Below are 19,296 nucleotides of genomic sequence, written 5' to 3' on the forward strand. Positions count from 1 at the left end.
TTTTTCTTGAGTCAATTTAGGTAGTTTCCATGTTTCTAGGAATTTATCCATTTCATCTAGGTTATCTAGTTTGTTAACATACAATTGTTCATAGTATTCTCTTATAATCCTTTTAATTTCTGTAAGCTCAGTAGTAATGTGACCACTTTCATTTCTGATTTTAATTGTCTTTTCTTCTTTGTCAGTATAGTTAGGGGTATGCCTAACTATAGGCATACCTATATTTTTGATCTTTTTAAAAAAACAACTTTTGGTTTTATTGATTTCCTCTAGTGTTTTTCTATTCTTTGTTTGGTTTATCTCTGTTTTAATCTTTATTATTTCTGTCATTGTGGTTGCTTTGGACTTTGTTTCTTTCTCCTTTTTAAGTTTCTCAAGGTGTGAAGTTAAATTATTGATTTGAGCTCTTTCCTTTTTTTTTTTTTCTGGTGTAGAACCCAGGAATGAACCATCTTTCTACATTTTTTTTTAAATGTAGGCGTTTACAGCTATATATGTCCCTCTGAGTACTGCATTCAGTGCATCTCGTAGATTTTAACCTGTTGTGTCTTCATTCTCATTTGCCTCTAAAGTGTTTCCTAACTTCCCATGTGGTTTTTTCTTTGACCAATTGCTTGTTTAATAGTGTGTTGTTTAATATCCATAGTTTTATGAAATTTCAGTTTTCCTTTTACTGTTGATAGATACTGTCTACTATCGACAGAGATACTTTGTATGACATCAAAGCCTTTTTAAGTTTATTGAGGCTTGTTTTGTGACCTAACATATGGTCTATCCTGGAGAATGTTCTATGTACACTGGAGAAGAATGTATAAGCTCCTATTGTTGAGTGAAGTGTTCTATAAATGTCTGTTAGGTCTAGTTGGTTGATAATGTCATTTAGGTCCTCTATTTCCTTGTTGATCTTCTGTCTAAATATTCTATGCGTTGTTGAAAGAGATGTGTTGAAGTCTCCAATTATTAGCGTAGAGCTGTTTGTTTCTCCCTTCAGTTCTCTCAGTGTTTGTGTCACATATCTTGAGGCTCTGCTATTAGGTGCATATATTTTTCTGATATGAGATAATGTCTTTTGTCTCTTAAAACAGTTTTTGACTTAAAGTCTATTTTGTCTGTTATTCGTATAGCCATTTTAGTTCTCTTTTGGTTTCTATTTGTATGTAATATTTTTTTTTCTACCCTTTCATTTTCAGCATATTTTGTCTTTTGGTTTAAAATGTTTTTTTTAATAGAAAACATATATTTGGGTCATATTTTCTTATCTGTCCCACCAATCTGTGTCTTTTGATGGAGAATTGAATTCATTCACATTTAAAATAATTGCCAATAAAGAAGACTTATGCCTGATGTTTTGCTATTTGTTTTCTGTGTGTCTTATACCTTTTTTATTCCTTATTTCCTTAATTAGGGCACTTTTGCGTGTTTACTTGATCTTTTTGTGTTGAATAATTTGATTCCCTTCTCATTTCAATTTTTTTAAAATATTTTTAAAGAAAATGTCATTGTTGTTTCTATGGGAATTATATTTACTATCCTAAATTTATAACAGTATTGATTTGCCTTGATACCAATTTAACTTCATTAACATACGGAAACTCTGTTCCTACACTACTACTTCCTTCCCCTTTATAAAAAATTGATACGCCACAAATTATATTTTTATACATTATGTGCCCAGAGTCATATAATTATTTATACTTCTGTCTTTTATACCGTATGAACAAAATCCTTTGCTGTCAAGTTGATTTTGACTCATAGTGACCCTATAGGACAGAGTAGAGGTGCCCCATAGGGTTTCCAAGGAGCAGCTGGTGGGTTCAAACTGCTGACCTTTTGGTTATAATTATATATGTTATGTTCTATAGGATATAAAGGAGCACCACCATGGCTCCTTTATATCCTGTAGAACATAACATTTATAGTTTCAAACCAAAAATACAGAAAAACTGGCCATTATCTTTTCCCTTCAAATTACTTTAAGTGAAGGTTTTTATTTCTTCATACAGCTTCGAGTTACTGTCTAGTGTCCTCACCTTTCAAACTGGGGGCCCCTTAGCATTTCTTTTAGGGCAGATTTGGTAGTGATGAATTCATTCGGCTTTTGTTTGTCTGGGAATGCCTTAATTTCACCCTCATTTTTAAGGACAGTTTTGCCAGGTATAGGATTCTTGGATTACAGTTTTTTTCCTTCAGCACTTCGAATATATTATCCCACTGCCTTGTAGCCTCAATGACTCTAAGGAAAAATTGTCACCTGATCTTATTATGGCTCCCTTTTACGTAGCTGTTTGCTTCTCTCTTGCTGCTTTCAAGATTTTCTCTCTTTCTTTGGTTTTTGATTATATGTCTTTGTGTGTATATCTCCTTGGGTTTATCTTGGAGTTCATTCAATTTTTTGTCTGTGAAAATTTGTGTCTTTAGTCAAATTTGGGAAGTTTTTGGGCATTATTTATTCATTCTTTCTCCCCTTTCTCTTTCTCCTGTCCTTCTGGGATTCCTTTATATTGGTCTACCAAACTCCTGTTAATGTTGATATTTTGACCTCCTCCCATGAATTATGAATGTTCTTAATGGCATCTAGAATGGTGAATCCTTTATAGAAGGTTTTCGATTTACTTTGCCCAGATCCATCAGATGAATCGCTATCTGTGGCAGCTATAGTCTGACAAAATGTATTTCTTAAATAAGAAGACTTGAAAGTTGAAGTTGCTCCTTGATCCACGGGCTGCAGGATGGATGTTGTATTAGCAGGCATGAAAACAACATTAACCTCCTTGTATATCCCTGTCAGAGCTCTTAGGTGACCAGGTGCATTGTCAATGAGCAGTCTAATGTTTTGAAAGGAATCTTTTTTCCTGAGTAGCAGGTCTCAACAGTGGGCTCTAAACTATTCAGTAAACCATGTTGTAAACAGATGTGCTGTCATCCAGGCTTTGTTGTTCCGTTTATAGAGCACAGGCAGAGTAGATTTAGCGTAGTTCTTAAGGGTCCCAGCATTTTTGGAATGGCAGATGAGCATTGGCTTCAACTTAAAGTCACCAGCTGCATTAGCCCCTAGCAAGAGAGTCAGCCTGTCCTTTGAAGCTTTGAAGCCAGGCATTGACTCTTCTTCTCTAGCTATGAAAGTCCTAGATGGCATCTTCTTCCATATAAGGCTGTTTCATCTACATTGAAAGTCTGTCATTTAGTGTAGCTACCTTCATTAATGATCTTCTGGATAACTTGCTGCAGGTCCTACATCAGCACTTAGCTGCTTCACTTTGCACTTTTATGTTATGGAGACAACTTCTTTCCTTAAACCACATGAACCAACCTGTGCTAGCTTCAAACTTTTCTTCTGCAACCTCTTCACCTCTCTCAGCCATCATGGAATTGAAGAGAGTTAGGGCCTTGCTCTGGATTAGGCTTTGGGTTAAGGGAATGTTGTGGCTGTTTTGATTTTCTATCCAGACTGCTAAAACTTTCTCCATTATCAGCAATAAAACTGTTCCACTTTGTTACCATTCATGTGTTCACCGGAGTAGCATTTTTAATTTTCTTCAAGAACTTTTCCTTTGCATTCATAACTTGTTTAAATGTTTGGCGCCGGAGGTGTAGCTTTAGGCCTGCCTCAGCTTTTAACATACCTTCCTCACTAAGCTTAATCATTTCTAGCTTTTGATTTAAAGTGAGAGTTGTGTGACTCTTCCTTTCACTTGAACACTTAGAGGCCATTGCAGGTTATTAATTGGCCTAATTTCAGCATTGTTGTATCTCAGGGAATAGGGAAGCTGGAGGAGAGGGACAGAGATGGGGAAAGGCTGGTAGGTAGAGCAATCGGACATACACAATATTTATCAATTAAGTTCATGGTCTTATATGGGCATGGTTTTTGGCACCCCAAAACAATTACAATAGTAACATCAAAGAGCACTGATCACAGATCACCATAACAGATACAGTAGTAATGAAAAGGATTGAAATAATTGTGAGAATTACCAAAATGTGACAGAGAGACACAAAATGAGCAAATGCTGTTGGAAACATGGCGCCAATAGACTTGCTCGATGCAGGGTTGCCATAAACCTTCAATCTGTAAAAAACACAATATCTGCAAAGTGCAATAAAGTGAAGTGTTATAAAATGAAGTATGCCTGTACTTTAATTTCCCCAGTTCCCCAAGGAAGTTCTCTTACTGGAGTCTAAACCCTGGCGTCTCAATCACTTTCTTTTGTCTGAAGTGGCCACACAGACCCGCCCTTCATCTCACAGCACCTCTGTCTATACCTCGTGCTCTTCTGCCCTGAGAATCCTCCAAGATGGATGAAAGAGGCAGGTGCTTTGCATTTGTCGTTTAGGAAGCCACTCCCCTGGTTTGAATAGGCAGACACCGTACTTTGTTAATAAAATGCGCTCTGCTCATTCCAGGCCAGGGATCAATATCCCAAGCTAGAAGCTGCTGTTTCAAGCCGGCTGGTAGGTGGGTGTGGGGGTGTTGCTTAAGCTGGTATCAAAGACAGTCTCAGAGCATTACCACTGTCCTGACAAGCCTTCACCTGGCTTTTTCACTGGAGTTCAAACAAGGCTGGTGCTGTCATTTTCTGCTTTTTTTTTTTTTTTTTCTTATAGGAGGATAAAAACCCAGTGCCATGGAGTTGATTCTGACTCATAGCGACCCTATATAGTGTCTTCTATTTTTGACTTTTTCTCCCTTCTCTGGAAGGCTTTAATATTGTTCCTCTTTTTTTTTTTTTCCATTTTCCTTTACAGTTCATACCATTTTTATTCTTTACTGACATTTTATTGGGTTCTGGGAAGAACTGGCGTTAAACACACATGTTTAGTGGACTATGTTTATCTGGGAATTTATTACTCTTCTATTTTAAAATCTCCATTATTTATTTTTAGTTAAATCTTACAGTTATATGTCATGATCTGAGAAAAATCCATTGTACAGTGTGCTAGCTAACCTGTATACTATGCACATTTTGAGCTTTGGCTGTATCTAATCATTGATTTAAATTTCAACTTGTTTTTCCCAAATTGTTTGATTAATTAAAACAATGAGAAGAGTGAGAACTATGTGAGCGAGGTTTTACATGTTATAGAAATCTTTTCAAATCATATAATTAAATGTTTAATTCTTCTTAAACAAATATACTTTAGATATGGATATTTTCTGGTAAGACTTTCCAAGAGAAACCACATATTTTCCCTCAGATTAAAAAAAAAAATTGTTGAATAACATCGTTATGGCATTGATGATACAAATTAATCAAATTAGAGAAAAATTTCATAGTCCTGCTGTACTCATAAATATGTTTTAATTTTCAACATTTTTCCAGTCCTTTCTATATCCAGACATATAATTTTTACACAAATGCATTCATAATATAATCAAATATAACTTAATTTTTCTTTTCTTTATTTACATTTCACATTTTTCTATATTACTACGTAATCTTTATTGTTTACCTTTAATGGTGATGTAATAGTTCATAAAAAAATATATAGTTAATTCATCCTATTGCTGGACAATTAATTATGTTTTCTCTTTTAAGTGAAATAGTATGATGACATAATCAGATACATGATCTTTTCTTTCTGTTTGAATTATTATGATGCATTTCCAGAAGTGTAATTGGGTAACACAGCCAATTTTTTTGGCTCTTGAATTCTATTTTTTTCCTTATAATGTACAGTTGTAACTTTGTTACTTTTGTGTATACCCCTTAGTATTTCCTTATAATTATATAAAGTAGATTTCATCAGGATTCTTATCTTCTAGGAGGATTGTACACATTTACATTCCCACAGTAAAAAATAATTTCTGTCTTCAAACCCTTGGCAACAGTGCATATAATCATTGTCAAGTCTGGAGTGAATGTGTGATATATTTGGCAAGGAAAAGAATTTAGAGAAAAGAATAGGAAGCCAAGGGAAGTCTCATAGGTAGGAGATAAGAAGAGAGAGCATTTTGGATAAGTCAAAAAAGAAGAGGTAGGAAAATCAGGATAAAATAGTATAGAACCCAAGAAAGGAAAGAATTTCAGGATTAGCAGAAAAGTAGTATAGTTGGCACTTTTGAGCTATTAACAAAGCACCTTTTTGTAGAGTTTTGAGCATGTATATTCTGCTTTAAAACAAGTTTTTAAGAAATTTTTATTGTGCTTTAAGTGAAAGTTTACAAATCAAGTCGGACTCTCATACAAAAATTTATAAACACCTTGCTATATACTCCTAATTGCTTTCCCCCTAATGAGACAACACACTCCTTCCCTCCTCTTACTTCTTTTCGTGTCCATTTGGCCAGCTTCTGACCCTCTCTCCCCCCTCATCTGCCCTTCAGACAGGAGATGCCGGCATAGTCTCATGTGTCTACTTGATCCAAGAAGCTCATCCTTCACCAGTATCACTGTTTATCCAATCCCTGTCTGAAGAGTTAGCTTTAGGAATTGTTCCTGTCTTGGGCTAACAGGAGGTCTGGGGACCATGACCTCTGGTGTCATTCTAATCTCAGTCAGACCATTAAGTCTGGTCTTTTTATGAGAATTTGGGGTCTGCATCCCACTTTTTTTTTGTTCTCCTGCTCCCTCAGGGGTTCTTTGTTGTGTTCCCTGTCAGGTAACAAATTGTTTTTAATGTATTACATTTTTGTCATAATGTGTCATTGGTAAGATTTAATGTGCATACTATGAGTAATTTATTTTCCCTTTTTAAATATTTAAGCCAGATCATCTTGATGTTGATAGTTCATATTCACTGTCTCTGATATCTGTGCATACTTATTTATGCTGGCTGGTTTATTGCCTTGAGAGACTCTTTTTTAATGGAATTTTATACCCCCAACCACCTGCCTATAGGCAGCCCCCTCCTCCAACCCTCAATATCCCTTTCATCCCTAACACACACTACACTTTTTTTTTGATTGTCAGGGGCTGAGGCTTTTTGGGTAGATTATATTTATACCAAAAAGGTCAGTTATTCCCCTACTATGTGTAAGGAACCATAATTAGGTATAGTGGGGGAATGCAAAGATGTATAAAATTTGACTTTTGTCTTCATGAGGTGTGTACAGTCTAGAAGGGAGATAAGACATGACATGAAAAGCTGTAATGTGGGGAAAAATGTAAGTCCTGAAGAAGACAGAGATTTTTATACTATACAATGCACTATTATTTGACAATAGCTAAGTAAAAAAAAACAATTTTTTTTTAGGTTTAAGTCAGAAATAATAATAGAAAACTGTTACCCTTACTCACTTCTCTTTTTCCTGAATTCCACTTAATACCTGATTATGTATCTTATGTGGTTCTTAAATTATTGTGTGTGTGTGTGTTGACAACTAGATTGTAAGCACTTTGAGTGCAAGTACTGTCTTATCTTTTTTTGGCCACTTACTGTAAAAAAAAAAAAAAACTCGTTGCTGCATAGGACATGCATAAGACATGTTAACAACAAACAAACAACCAAACCAAACCAAACCAAACCAAACCACACCACACCACACCACACCACACCACACCACACCACACCACACCACACCACACCACACCACACCACACCACACCAAACCACACCAAACCAAACCAAACCAAACCAAACCAAACCAAACCAAACCAAACCAAACCAAACCAAACCAAACCAAACCAAACCAAACCTGTTGCTGTCAAGCCAATTCCAACTCATAGTGAACCTATAGGACAGGGTAGAACTGCCCCATAGACTTTCCAAGGAACTGCTGGTGGATTCAAACTACCAGCTTTTTGGTTAGCAGCTGAGCTCTTAACCACAGCACCACCAGGGCTCCATAGGACACATAGTCACTAAAAAAGAATTTGAAGATTTATATTACTAGATAGTTGTACTTGCCTCTATTTGAAATGCTTTTAGTTGCTTAACCTTAACTAAAATTCTACATTTTTTCCTTAGGTATTTTTGCACCTCTTTCAAAGATAAGTAAAGCAAAAGACCGAAGGAAGAATATGGTACACACTTCTTCCACAAAAGCTGTACCTCTCATCAGGTCCCAGAGAATTGATGTAACCCATGTAACGTCAAAAGTAAACACTGGTAGGTCAAGTCAGAAAGTTAACCATCTTCTTCAGCATTTTGATTTTATTCAGGAAACTTCTATGTTTAGATTGCTTTACGCTTTTTTTTGTTAGCTAATTGTGAAAAAAAAATTTTTTTTTTTTAAATTGTGAAACCTGAATTTAATAAAACCAGCATCTTATGGTTTTTAAAACTTTTTCATGGTTTATGATTTCAGTTCCTAACAAGAGTATTTAAGATTTGTCTCTTTTTTCCCTTTTCTACTGTCTCCATACCTTTATCATCCCATAATCTAACCTCAAAGCTGGATTTTATACCTCCAGTAAATATTTATGAAACAGGACTAGCTTTGCGTTTCTCACCTGTTAAAGGAGCTTTAGTGACTTCTTATCAGAAAAACATTCCTACTCTTGAAACCAGCACTCAGAGTCCTCTGTAATCTGGCCCCCTTTCTCTGCTGTAGGCTCTTACTGCTTCCACAGTGAACTGTACTTGTTATGTGTCTTCACTGCCCTTTGCATGTGTTGTTCTTACTCCTCCGTCCATTCTTTGTCTTATGCTGTTTCTCTGTCTTTCTCCTATTTCTCGAAGTGCAATGATTTGACTTCTGCCATTTGAAGACCTAGATATTCTTTATTTCCTTATTCAGATCCTGTTTCTCCAGGAAAGCGTTCCTGGTGACCCCAGCTCACTTGCATCTCTTCATTCTCTTAAATTCATATGCACTTATCCATACCACCCAATTGGTAACTGTTATCTTGAGTTTTGTCCTCAAGATTGCTATATTTATGTAAATCTTTTACCCTCTCCACAAAATATTAAACTTAAAATGGGTGGTGAGAGTATTTTGTACTTTTGTATTCACTGTATCACATAGCACAAAATAAGTGAGCACTTGTTATCTAAGTAGAGGCAAGTATTCTACCTTACTCTTGAAGCGTGTCTTACTTCTTTGGAGGCCTTCTAAATCACACTTCTATATAAATTTTTGGACCAGCTGTTAAGTTTCTTAAGAAAAAGATCTGTTGAGGTTTTAATTGGTATCACATTTAAACCTTAAATCAATTTGGGGAGAGAACTGACACCTTTATAATATTAAATCTTTGAATTACGAGCTTGGAATAGCTTTCTATTTAGTTAGGTTTTTAAAAAAATGTTTTGATAAAGTTTTATCATTTTCCGTATAGATATTTTATACATATTTTGCTAGATTTATTCCTAGGCACTTAATATTTTTGATGCTATTTAAATTGTATTTATTTTAATTTTGTTTTCTAATTGTTGACTTTTCTATTCATTTGTTGACTTTTCTATACTGGTTTTATATCCAGGAAATTTTAGCTATGTAGATTATTTTGGATTTTCTACATACACACTTATATCACCTATGATAATGACAGGCTTGTTTCGTCGTTTCTAATTCTTATACCTTTTATTCTTTTTGTTGCTGTAGTGTACCTGCCAACCCTCCAGTGCATTGAGAATAGAAGTGGTTCTAGCAGGCATACTTGTCTTGTTCAACATTTCAACATGAAGTATGATGCTTACTGTAGGTTTTTAACTTTTAATTTTAAGATAATTTTAGACTTACAGAAACCAAAAACCAAACCCACTGCCGTCAAGTTGATTCCAACTCATAGTGACCCTATAGGACGGAGTAGAACTGCCCCATAGAGTTTCCAAGGAGCGCCTGGTGGATTTGAACTGCTGCCCTTTTGGTTAGCAGCCAGAGCATATAACCACTACGCCACCAGGGTTTCCAGACTTACAGAAGGGTTGCAGAAATAGTACAGAGTTCCAGCACACCTTTCATCCAGCTTTCCCTTTAATATCTTACATAACCATTGAACAATAACCAAAATTAAGAAATGGACCTCGGAATAAATACTGCAGAATGTATTCAGATTTCACGATTTTTCCCACTAATGTCCTTTTTCTATTTCAGGATCCAGTCCAAAACCCCACATTTAGTTGTTATGTCTCCTCTAACCTGTAATAGTTTCGCAGCCTGTCTTTGCTTTTCATGACCTTGACACTTTTACAGCGTGCTGGTCAGGTATTTTCTAGAATCTCACTTATTTGGCTTGGTTTGATGTTTACTCATGATTAGATTGGGCTTATTAATTATGGGAAAAGATAGCACAGAAGCCCTTCCTAGCGTATCTTATTAGCGGTCCATGGGATTGATCGATATGACTCGTGATGATAACCCTGCCCATCTGGTTAAAGTGGCGTCTGCCGGGATTCTCCATTGTAAAGTTACTGTTTTCCCCTGTAATTACTTATATTTTGAGATTTGCCAATATTTTGTATCTGCTTAAGCTTTCACTCACTAAATTTAGCATTTGGCGGTGGATCTTGCCTGTGGTGACTATTACTGTGGTGTTCTAATGGTGATTTTCTCTTTCCGTAATTTCTCTACATTTATTAATTGAAATTCTTCTGTAAGAGTTGTCCTTTCATTCCCCATTTATTTATTTATTCAGTTACTATATGTCAGTATTGACTTATGGATTCATGGAGAATTATTTCATTCTTTGAATTATAATCCAATACTCAAGTACTCCAGTACATGATTTATTTTGTTGCTCATGCTTTACCTGTTCCGGCTTTGACATTTGGGAGCTCTTTCAGGTTGGGTCCTTTGCTCTTTCCACATGGCCCCTGTCCCATTTTTTCAAGCACTTCCTTACTTTTTCCATCTTGATGATACTGAGGCTTCCAATTCATGAACACAGTGTTATCTGTCCATTTATTTATTTGTCTTTGATTTCTTTAATCATTGTTTTCAGTGTACAGATCCTACATGTATTAGATTTATACATAATATTTCATTTTTGGAAACCCTGGTGGCATGGTGGTTAAGTGCAATGGGTGCTAACTAAAAGGTCAGCAGTTTGAATCCACCAGGTGCTCCTTGGAAACTCTATGGGGCAATTCTACTCTGTCCTATAGAGTCGCTATGAGTCGGAATTGACTCGATGGCAGTGGGTTATTTCATTTTTGGGGAGGGTTATTATAAAAGATACATATTTTTAAATTTTGATTTCAAAATGTTCATTCATTGCTAGTCTATAGATATATGATTGATTTTTGTATGTTGACCTTGTATCCTGTGATCTTTCTAAACCTTCTAGGAGCTCTCTTGTAGATTCCTTGGGATTTTCATGCTATCTGTGGATAGTTTTATTTTATCCTTGAATGAAAGTTTAATTTGGTCAAAAGACTTTTCTGAATCTAGAGATGATCATGTGGTTTTTCATACTTGTGGTATAATGTGATGGATTATGTTGATTTTTGATTATTCAACTAGCCCTGCATTCCAGGGATAACCCTTACTTGGCGGTGGCTTATTATCTTTTTTATATCTTCCTAACATTTTATTGAGAACTTTGGCTTCTGTTTTTATGAGGCCTTCTCTTATATACTTTTCTTTTACTGTCTGTGCCTGATTTTGCTGGTCTCAAAATGATTTGAGAAGTGTTCCCTCCTCTTCTGTTTTCTTGGAGATATTATGTGGAGTTTGTGTTATTTCTTCTTTAAATGTCTGATGTATTTCACCAGTGAAACCATTTGGGGCTGGAGTTTCCTTTATCGTAAAGATTTTAAATTACAAATTCAGTTTTTAAAAATAGATATAGTGCTATTCAGGTTATCTGTTTCTATGGTTATTTATCTATCTTTGATAGTTTGTGGCTTTCAAGGAATTGGTCCATTTCATCTAAGTTGTTAAATTTATGGGAACAGAGTTGTTTGAAGTATTCTCCTAATTTTCTTTTAATGTCGTAGAGTCTGTAGTGGTACTCCTCTTTTGTCCTGATAGTGTAACTTGTGTCTTCTCTTTCTCCACCCCCCCCTTTTTTTTTTTTTGGTTAGTCTAGCATGAGGTTTATTAATTTTATTGATATTTGAAAAGAAACAATATTGGGCTTTATTGATTATTTTTCTCCATTTTGCCGTTTTCACTTTCATTGATTTATGCTCTTTATTATTTCCTTGCTTTTGCTTGCTTTGGGTTTATTTTGCTCTTCCGTTTCTTATTTCTTAAGGTAGAAATTTAGATTAGGAACTTAGATTGTTGACTAGGGATTTTTTTTCTAATATAAGCATTTAATATTATAAATTTATCTCTATGCATTGCCTATGCTGCATCCCATTTTGTTATGTTGTGTTTTCATTTTTGTTGAGTTCAGAGCATTTCCTAATTTTCTTTGTGACTTCTCTTTGATCTGTGGATTATTTAGAAATGTGTTGTTAAGTTTCCAAGTGTTTGGAGAGTTCCCAGTTATCTTCCTGTTATTTTTAAAATTTATTTTATTTTTTTGTTGTTGCTGTTGAGACAATACAAAGCAGAACGTACACCAGTTCAACAATTTCTACATGTACAATCCAGTGACCTTTTAAGACCTTGATTGCATTCTTCAAACTGTGCAATCATTCTCACTCTTCCGATTGTTTTTCCTCCATTAATATAAAATCATTAAGTTTCCTATATACTCTTCTGAGTTGCTGTTGTCAATTTGATCCCATATAGATAGTTCTTAAAAGAGCACAATGCTCAAGGCAGACATTCTTTCCTAGTTAAGCTAAACTATTAATTGGTTTTAAGAAAACTTCAGGGGGTATCTTTTGTTTAAGGTTTAAGGTCTAGAGATTATCTCAGAGCAATAGTTTCGAGAGTTCATCCAGCCTCCATGGCTCTAGAAAGATTCCATGAGGATTTGAAAATCTGTTCTGTACTTTCCCCTTTTTGATCAGGATTCTTTTATAGAATCTTTGATCAAAATATTCAGTAATGGTAGCCAGGCACCATCCAGTTCTTCTGGTCTCATAGCAAAAGAAGTGGTATTCATGGAGGCTATTAGCCACACATTCCATTACCTCCTCCTATTTCTGGCTCTTCTTCTTCCTCTGTTGCTCCAGGCTCTTCTTCTTCCTCTGTTGCTCCAGGTGAATAGAGACCAATTATTGTACCTCGAATGGCTACTTGCAGGCTTTTAAGACTGCAGGCACTATGCAGTGAACTAGGAAGTAGAATAGAAGCATTAAATACAATATTAAGCCAGTTACCTGGGATGTCCCATGAATCCGTGACCCTAAACCTCCAAACCCAGAAATCAAATCCCATGAAGTATTTGCTTGTACATAGCAGCAGTATTGTTGTTGTAAATATCTCTATCGCACAACTTTTGCCAATGTAACTTGCGACCCTATCCTTAATCAATGTTGTTTTTCCATCATCGTAAAGTGAGACTCAGTGCTCCATACCTTTCTGTTATTGATTTCTAGTTTAATTCCATTATGATAAGAGAACATACTTTGTATAATTTCTATTCTTTTCAATTTGTTAAGGTTTGTTTTATGACTTAGAATATTGTTTATCTTGGTAAATGTTCCATGCTTACTTGAAAAGAACATGTGTACTTCTCTTGTTGGGTGGAGTGCTCTATTAATGTTATTTAGATCCACTTGGTTCAGTGTGTTTTCAGTTCTTCTATATTCTTACTGATTTTCTGTCTACTTGTTCTATTGATTACCAAAAGAGGGGGATTGAAGTCTCTATGTATAACTGTGGATTTATTTGTTTCTTCTTTCAGTTCTTTTATTTTTTACTCCATGTATTTTGCAGCTCTGTTTTAGGTACATACACATTTACGACTGTTATGTCTTCTTGGTGAATTGATCCTTTTATCATTATGTATTGTTTTAACTCTAGTAATTTTCCTTGCTCTGAAATCTACCTTGTCTAATATTAATATTGCTACTGCAGCTTTCTCTTGATTAGTGGTTGTATGTATATCCTTTCATTTCCTTGTGTTTTTAATCTACCTATATAATTATGATTAAAGTGAGTGTCTTATAGACAGCCTATCAGTGTTCTTTTGGTTTTTGTTTTTAAATCTGCTTTGACAAACTTTGCCTTTTAATTGATGTGTTTAGACTTTTGCTTTTAATGTAATTATTGGTATATTTGGATTTAGGGCTGCCATTTTATTTGCTTTCTGCTTCTGTCCTTTTATTTTTTTTGGAGATGTTGTTTCTTTATTATGACCTATTTTATTTGTCGACATGCTTCTAAATAATATTAATTCGTTTCAACAACTGAATTATGAAAAGTGCTGAATCAGAGCAATGTGTTACATAAAAATGTACTAGAAGCTTATTGGACTTGTACAGAATGGGTTCTTTTCTTGAACTTTTTTTTTTTTTATTGTGCTCTAAGTAAAAGTTTACAAATCAAGTCAGTCTCATACAAAACCTTATATACACCTAGACAGCATATTCCTTCTCTCCACCCTATGTTTCCGTGTACATTCAGCCAGCTTCTGTCCCCCTCAGCCTTCACGTCTCCCCTCCAGACAGGAGCTGCCCAGATAGTCTCATGTGTCTACTTGATCCAAGAAGCCCACTCCTCACCAGTATCATTTTCTGTCTTGTAGTCCAGCCCAATCCCTGTCTGAAGAGTTGGCTTCAAGAATGGTTCCTGTCTTGGGCTAACAGAAGACCTGGGGACCATGACCTCCGGGGTCCCTCTGGTCTCAGTCAGACCATTAAGTCTGGTCTTTTTACTAGAATTTGGGGTCTGCAACCCCCTGCTCTCCTGCACCTTCGGGGAGTCTCTGTTGTGCTCCCTGTCACGGCAGTCATTGGTTGTAGCTGGGCACCATCTAGTTCTTCTGGTCTCGGGCTAATGTAGTCTTTGATTTATGTGGCCCATTCTGACTGTTAGGCTCATACTTACCTTGTATCTTTGGTGTTCTTCATTCTCCTTTGCTCCAGGTGGGTTGAGACCAATTGTTGTCTGTCCTTTGTTTTTTTGTTTCTATTTCCTCTTTCCTAGCTTTTGAATTACTTGAATATTTTGTTGTATTACACTTTAATTTGTCTATTGAGTTTTTAATGGTATCTCTGTATAGCTTTTTGGGGGGCTTGTTTTATGGGTTAAAATATAGATACAGGCAGTCCTTGCTTTGCATAGTTCTGGTATGCACAAATTTGTTACCATGGTTTAGTTACATAACACAAGTTCCCCAACAGCATGGTTTAAATTTAACTTACCATGCTATATTAAATGTGAGTAATTACAGAAAGTACAAACTTCACTGCTAGCTTTTTAGTCCAAAATTCACTATGTAAATAACAGATGACCAATCATGTCACTTCTTTCAAAGTCTATTGGTGATTGGTCACTGCACATTTGTTATTCACTTAATGCACAGACATCAAAGTGTGTAGTTGGGTTGCCTCCTTGTCTCCCAGTGATAAATGCGTGTAACATTTCATAAAAATGGATAATTCAAGGAGGGAATTGGCAAACAAAGATGAACGTGCAGTGAGGAAATGAAAGGTGATAATGTTGGAAGTGAAATCTGAATTAGACATAAGTAGAAATATAGAAGAAATGGCTGACCATGGATATGTTGACACTGCCACCATTTGAGACGTGCTAGATTTTCAGCCAGAGGAACTTTGTGAAGGTGAACTTAATAGACATGAATGAGGAAAGTAGTTGTGATGAGAAGGATGAAGATTTCCTAGAGGAAGTGCCAGTAGCAAAAAAGTCACATTAAAGGAACACTCAGCGATATTTTACAACATTGAAAGTGAAAAGAATGAAATGTTGGAAGCTGATTGAAAGATAGAAAGGGGTTTGATGATTTGCCAAGGCATAGAAAAGATGCTCACTTTGTATCATAAATCATACAATGAGAATAAGAAAGCAAGCACTATTGAAACTACTCTTGATCAGTTTTTTTCAAAGAAAACATTTTAGTTCACAATATTGTTATTGTTTTAAATTACTGTACTGAATTGATGTTTGTTTTACTATTTTTTATTTTTCTATGCATTTATAACTGACAGTAAGAAATTTTTTAATGTTTTGACAGAAATTTTCAAAGGTCATAGAACAATCTTAATTTTTCCCACTGATTATGAAGTTACTTTACCTGATTTCAGCTTGCATAGTAATTCTTATGGTCCCACATTACTGTGCAAATGAGGACTGTTTGTTCATTTTTAATAGGATTTGGCAATTAACTAGATATTAGCAATAAGAATGAAGAGGAGTCATACATGACTCAAAATTTTTAATAGTGAATAACTGGAAAAATGGTGATGCTGTAACCTTAGACATAAATACAGGAGAAAAAGCTTCTGTGACTTCTTGCAGTATACAATTTGAAGTGAAAATATGAAATTTGAAATAATGTGAATGAAGAATATTTTGTAGAGGATACGATTAATAAAACTTGAAAACCCAAGATCAGTTAACAATAACTAAAGTTAATAAAAGAATTCAATAAAGTGGCTCAATTCAGTACAACGAACAGCACTAGTAGTAAGTCCTGTATTCTGCCAACAAATAGTAAGAAAATATGAAAAAAGATGTTCAATTAAAATAGCAACATTAATACTTGGGAACAATGCAAAATGTGAGAGACATTTATTTTTAAAATCTTTAAAATTTTTCAGAGTTAATTGAAAATTCTTCTAATAACTTTAAGAATATATTGTTTTGCATGTAAAAACTAAATATTAATAAGTGCTTTATAAAGTTGCTTTATAAAAAAAATTAGCTTTATAGAGATAACATAATTGCAGTAAAAAAGACAACAGGGTTTTATTTTGGAACTTAAAAGACTAATCTAAATATTTCATGGAAAATAAGCAGGTAAAAAAGTTAAATAAAATTCAAGGGGAGGTTCCAGGTTCCTATTACAGCAGGATGGCAGGCACTGTGTAGCCTCTGCTTTGAGCGCAGCTGAAAACCTGGCATTGGATGCATAGAGCAACCATCTGAGGACTCTGAGAGCTGAATGGTAGCAGGCAGATTAAGGAAGGAAAATATCTTGAAATACTAAGAGCCAGTTGTGAATTTCCTGGGATTTTTCCCACTGGCTTCTTCCAGTGTGAACTCAAAGGCAGCCTGAGACCTGGAAGTCCACACCAAGTATAGGTAGAACGCCGTAAGAGAAGGAAGCCCTCTGTTTCTGGTTGGAGGAGCAGGAATGTCTCTCTAGACAGAGTGGAGGAAATGCTCTGCTTTCTTTCTTGCTTTATTACTATCATTCTGGTTCTCTCCTACCCCAGTCCCCAGGCAATCCTGCATGGTGCTATAGCAGCAGTGGATGGGCAAGCACCTAAAACTCCAAGGGATCAAAGCCTTTGTCTGACCAGAGGAGCTGTGGTCTCAAGAACATGGATGGAATCCCATTAGTTTTTCTTCTCTTTTCTCAGTTCTTGGCTTCAGAGGCAGAATCAGTCTCAAGTGGTATATAACAAGAGAGGGAAACTAAAACCCAGGCATTCTGTTCAGCATACCAGGAAGGGGGCGGTGGTGCTTTGGGAGAGGAGAATGTCAGGAGATCATAGAGAGGAGGGAGCTCAAGAAAGTGAACCCAAAATGTTGGATATTCCCAGCCAGGCTTACTCCCGAGTTACCCATGCATAGACCTGACCATACACAGCATACCAGCGTACCATCCTGGGTGGAGCACTACCCAGGTTGCAGACCGACCACTAGGTGGCACAGTACACAAGACAGATCCAAATATCACTGCAAAGGCTTTAGGAACAGCTGACATTGTAACCACAGGGCACAAAAGTTGGGTAGAAACTTCTAGTCTGAATCTAACTGGGTCACTGCCTGCTAAAACAAACAAAGCAAAGCAAAACAAAACTCTTCGCAGGATGTACACAAGACCCATAGTCCCATAGCATAATATTCAAAATGTCCAAGATACAATCCAAAATTATTCAAAATATGAAGTACCAGGGAAATCTTTACATCTCACAGAGAGAAAGACAATCAATAGATGCCAAACCTGAGATAACATGGATGTTTCAATTATCAGATAAAGACTTCAAAGAATGTATTATAACCATGCTCCAAGGATTAAGAGTGAGTACTCTTGAAACAAACGGAATGAGAAATGTTCAGCGCCGAAGTAGAAGATACTGAAGAAGAACCAAATGACGCGTGTGCACATGTGCACGCACACACACAAACGAGTACAAGGAACACTGGGGGAATCTAAGTAAGATTGATGGATTTTGTCAATGTCAGTATCCTAGTTTTGATCTACTACTATAGTTTTGCAAAATGTTACCATTGGGGGAAAGTGGGTAAAATATGCACGGGATACTCCTGTATTAATTTTTATAACTGCACGTGAATCAACAATGACCGCAATAAAAATGTCAAATAAAAACAAAGGACCAGATGGATTTTTTAGAATTGAAAAATATAATCACTGAAGTATAAAAAAAGTCTGCCCTCACAAAAGCGCTCTTGCTCACCCCATCTGTTCAGTTCTGGCTATTCTAGTTCAAGCCCACATGCCTGGACTATTGTATAGCTTCTCACTGTTCTCTGCTTCCCCTCTTCTCTTCTATTTGCCTTCTAAACCTGGATGTCCGAGTAGTGCTGTCCAGCCATAACTCTGTTCGTGCTAGTCCTCCTTTGCAAAGCCCACCAGGGGCTCGAGCTGGGCAGGATAACCCTCTGAAATTTTACCCTGACCAATCTGTCCAGCCTTAATTCTCTCAAATCCCAAAAGTACTCTTTGTTCTAGCCAAGCTACTCAGCCTTCTCTGATCATGCCTTTTAAGATTTTTTTTTTTTTTTCTGGATCCATCTAGAATGCCTCAGTTCCTCCTGGTCATACATCCAGTATTCTCTGGAATAAATCTGATCCATTTCTCAAGACTCATGTCAGGACGCGATCTTGATGAAGCGTTGCCTTTTTAGCCTCAATTATTGTCTCCTCCTTCTATGTCAGTGCTTATCAAAAACGCCCTCATATTTTATGTATGTTCATGTCTTTTTTTTTTATGTCTTTATATCATATGAAATTGAAAAGGCCCTGTCCCAAGCACATTTCTTCACCTAGAATGCTTACTAAACCAGTAGAATTGGCATGGATGCCTGACAGAGTTTAAAATTGGATGCAGCCCACTTAAACAAGATTTCTTGTGTAAATAATTTGGTTCTGTAGGACTGGAGTAGAAGTCTTATTAAGATAGAGTATTACTCAAGAGCTTATTTCAGTGATTTTTTGTGTGTATGTGAGAATTGTGTGGGATGAGGAGGTGGGGTAGCCATTTTCAGAATACCAGTGGCAGAGAATACAGGATTTCTTACTGTCTGAACTCTCACCTAAATGAATAGTCTTTATAATGATTTGCAAAAAATTTTATCCAAAATTCACTAAGATGAAAATCCGCTGTAATGAATTTGCCTGCCCATACCAGTGAAATCAT

General features: G+C 36.0%; 1 protein-coding gene across 1 annotated transcript in view; it reads left to right on the forward strand.

Annotated features, from left to right (window-relative positions):
- The window catches only part of CLIP4 (CAP-Gly domain containing linker protein family member 4), a 110,618-nt gene that overhangs the window by 47,646 nt on the left and 43,676 nt on the right, over positions 1-19,296 (forward strand). The window contains exon 9 of the mRNA XM_064295178.1: positions 7,909-8,049. Within this exon, the coding sequence (XP_064151248.1) occupies positions 7,909-8,049 (141 nt within the window). The remainder of the gene's footprint in view (positions 1-7,908; positions 8,050-19,296) is intronic.

The sequence above is a fragment of the Loxodonta africana genome, chromosome 12 (genome assembly GCF_030014295.1).
Source record: "Loxodonta africana isolate mLoxAfr1 chromosome 12, mLoxAfr1.hap2, whole genome shotgun sequence".
Taxonomy (NCBI): domain Eukaryota; kingdom Metazoa; phylum Chordata; class Mammalia; order Proboscidea; family Elephantidae; genus Loxodonta; species Loxodonta africana.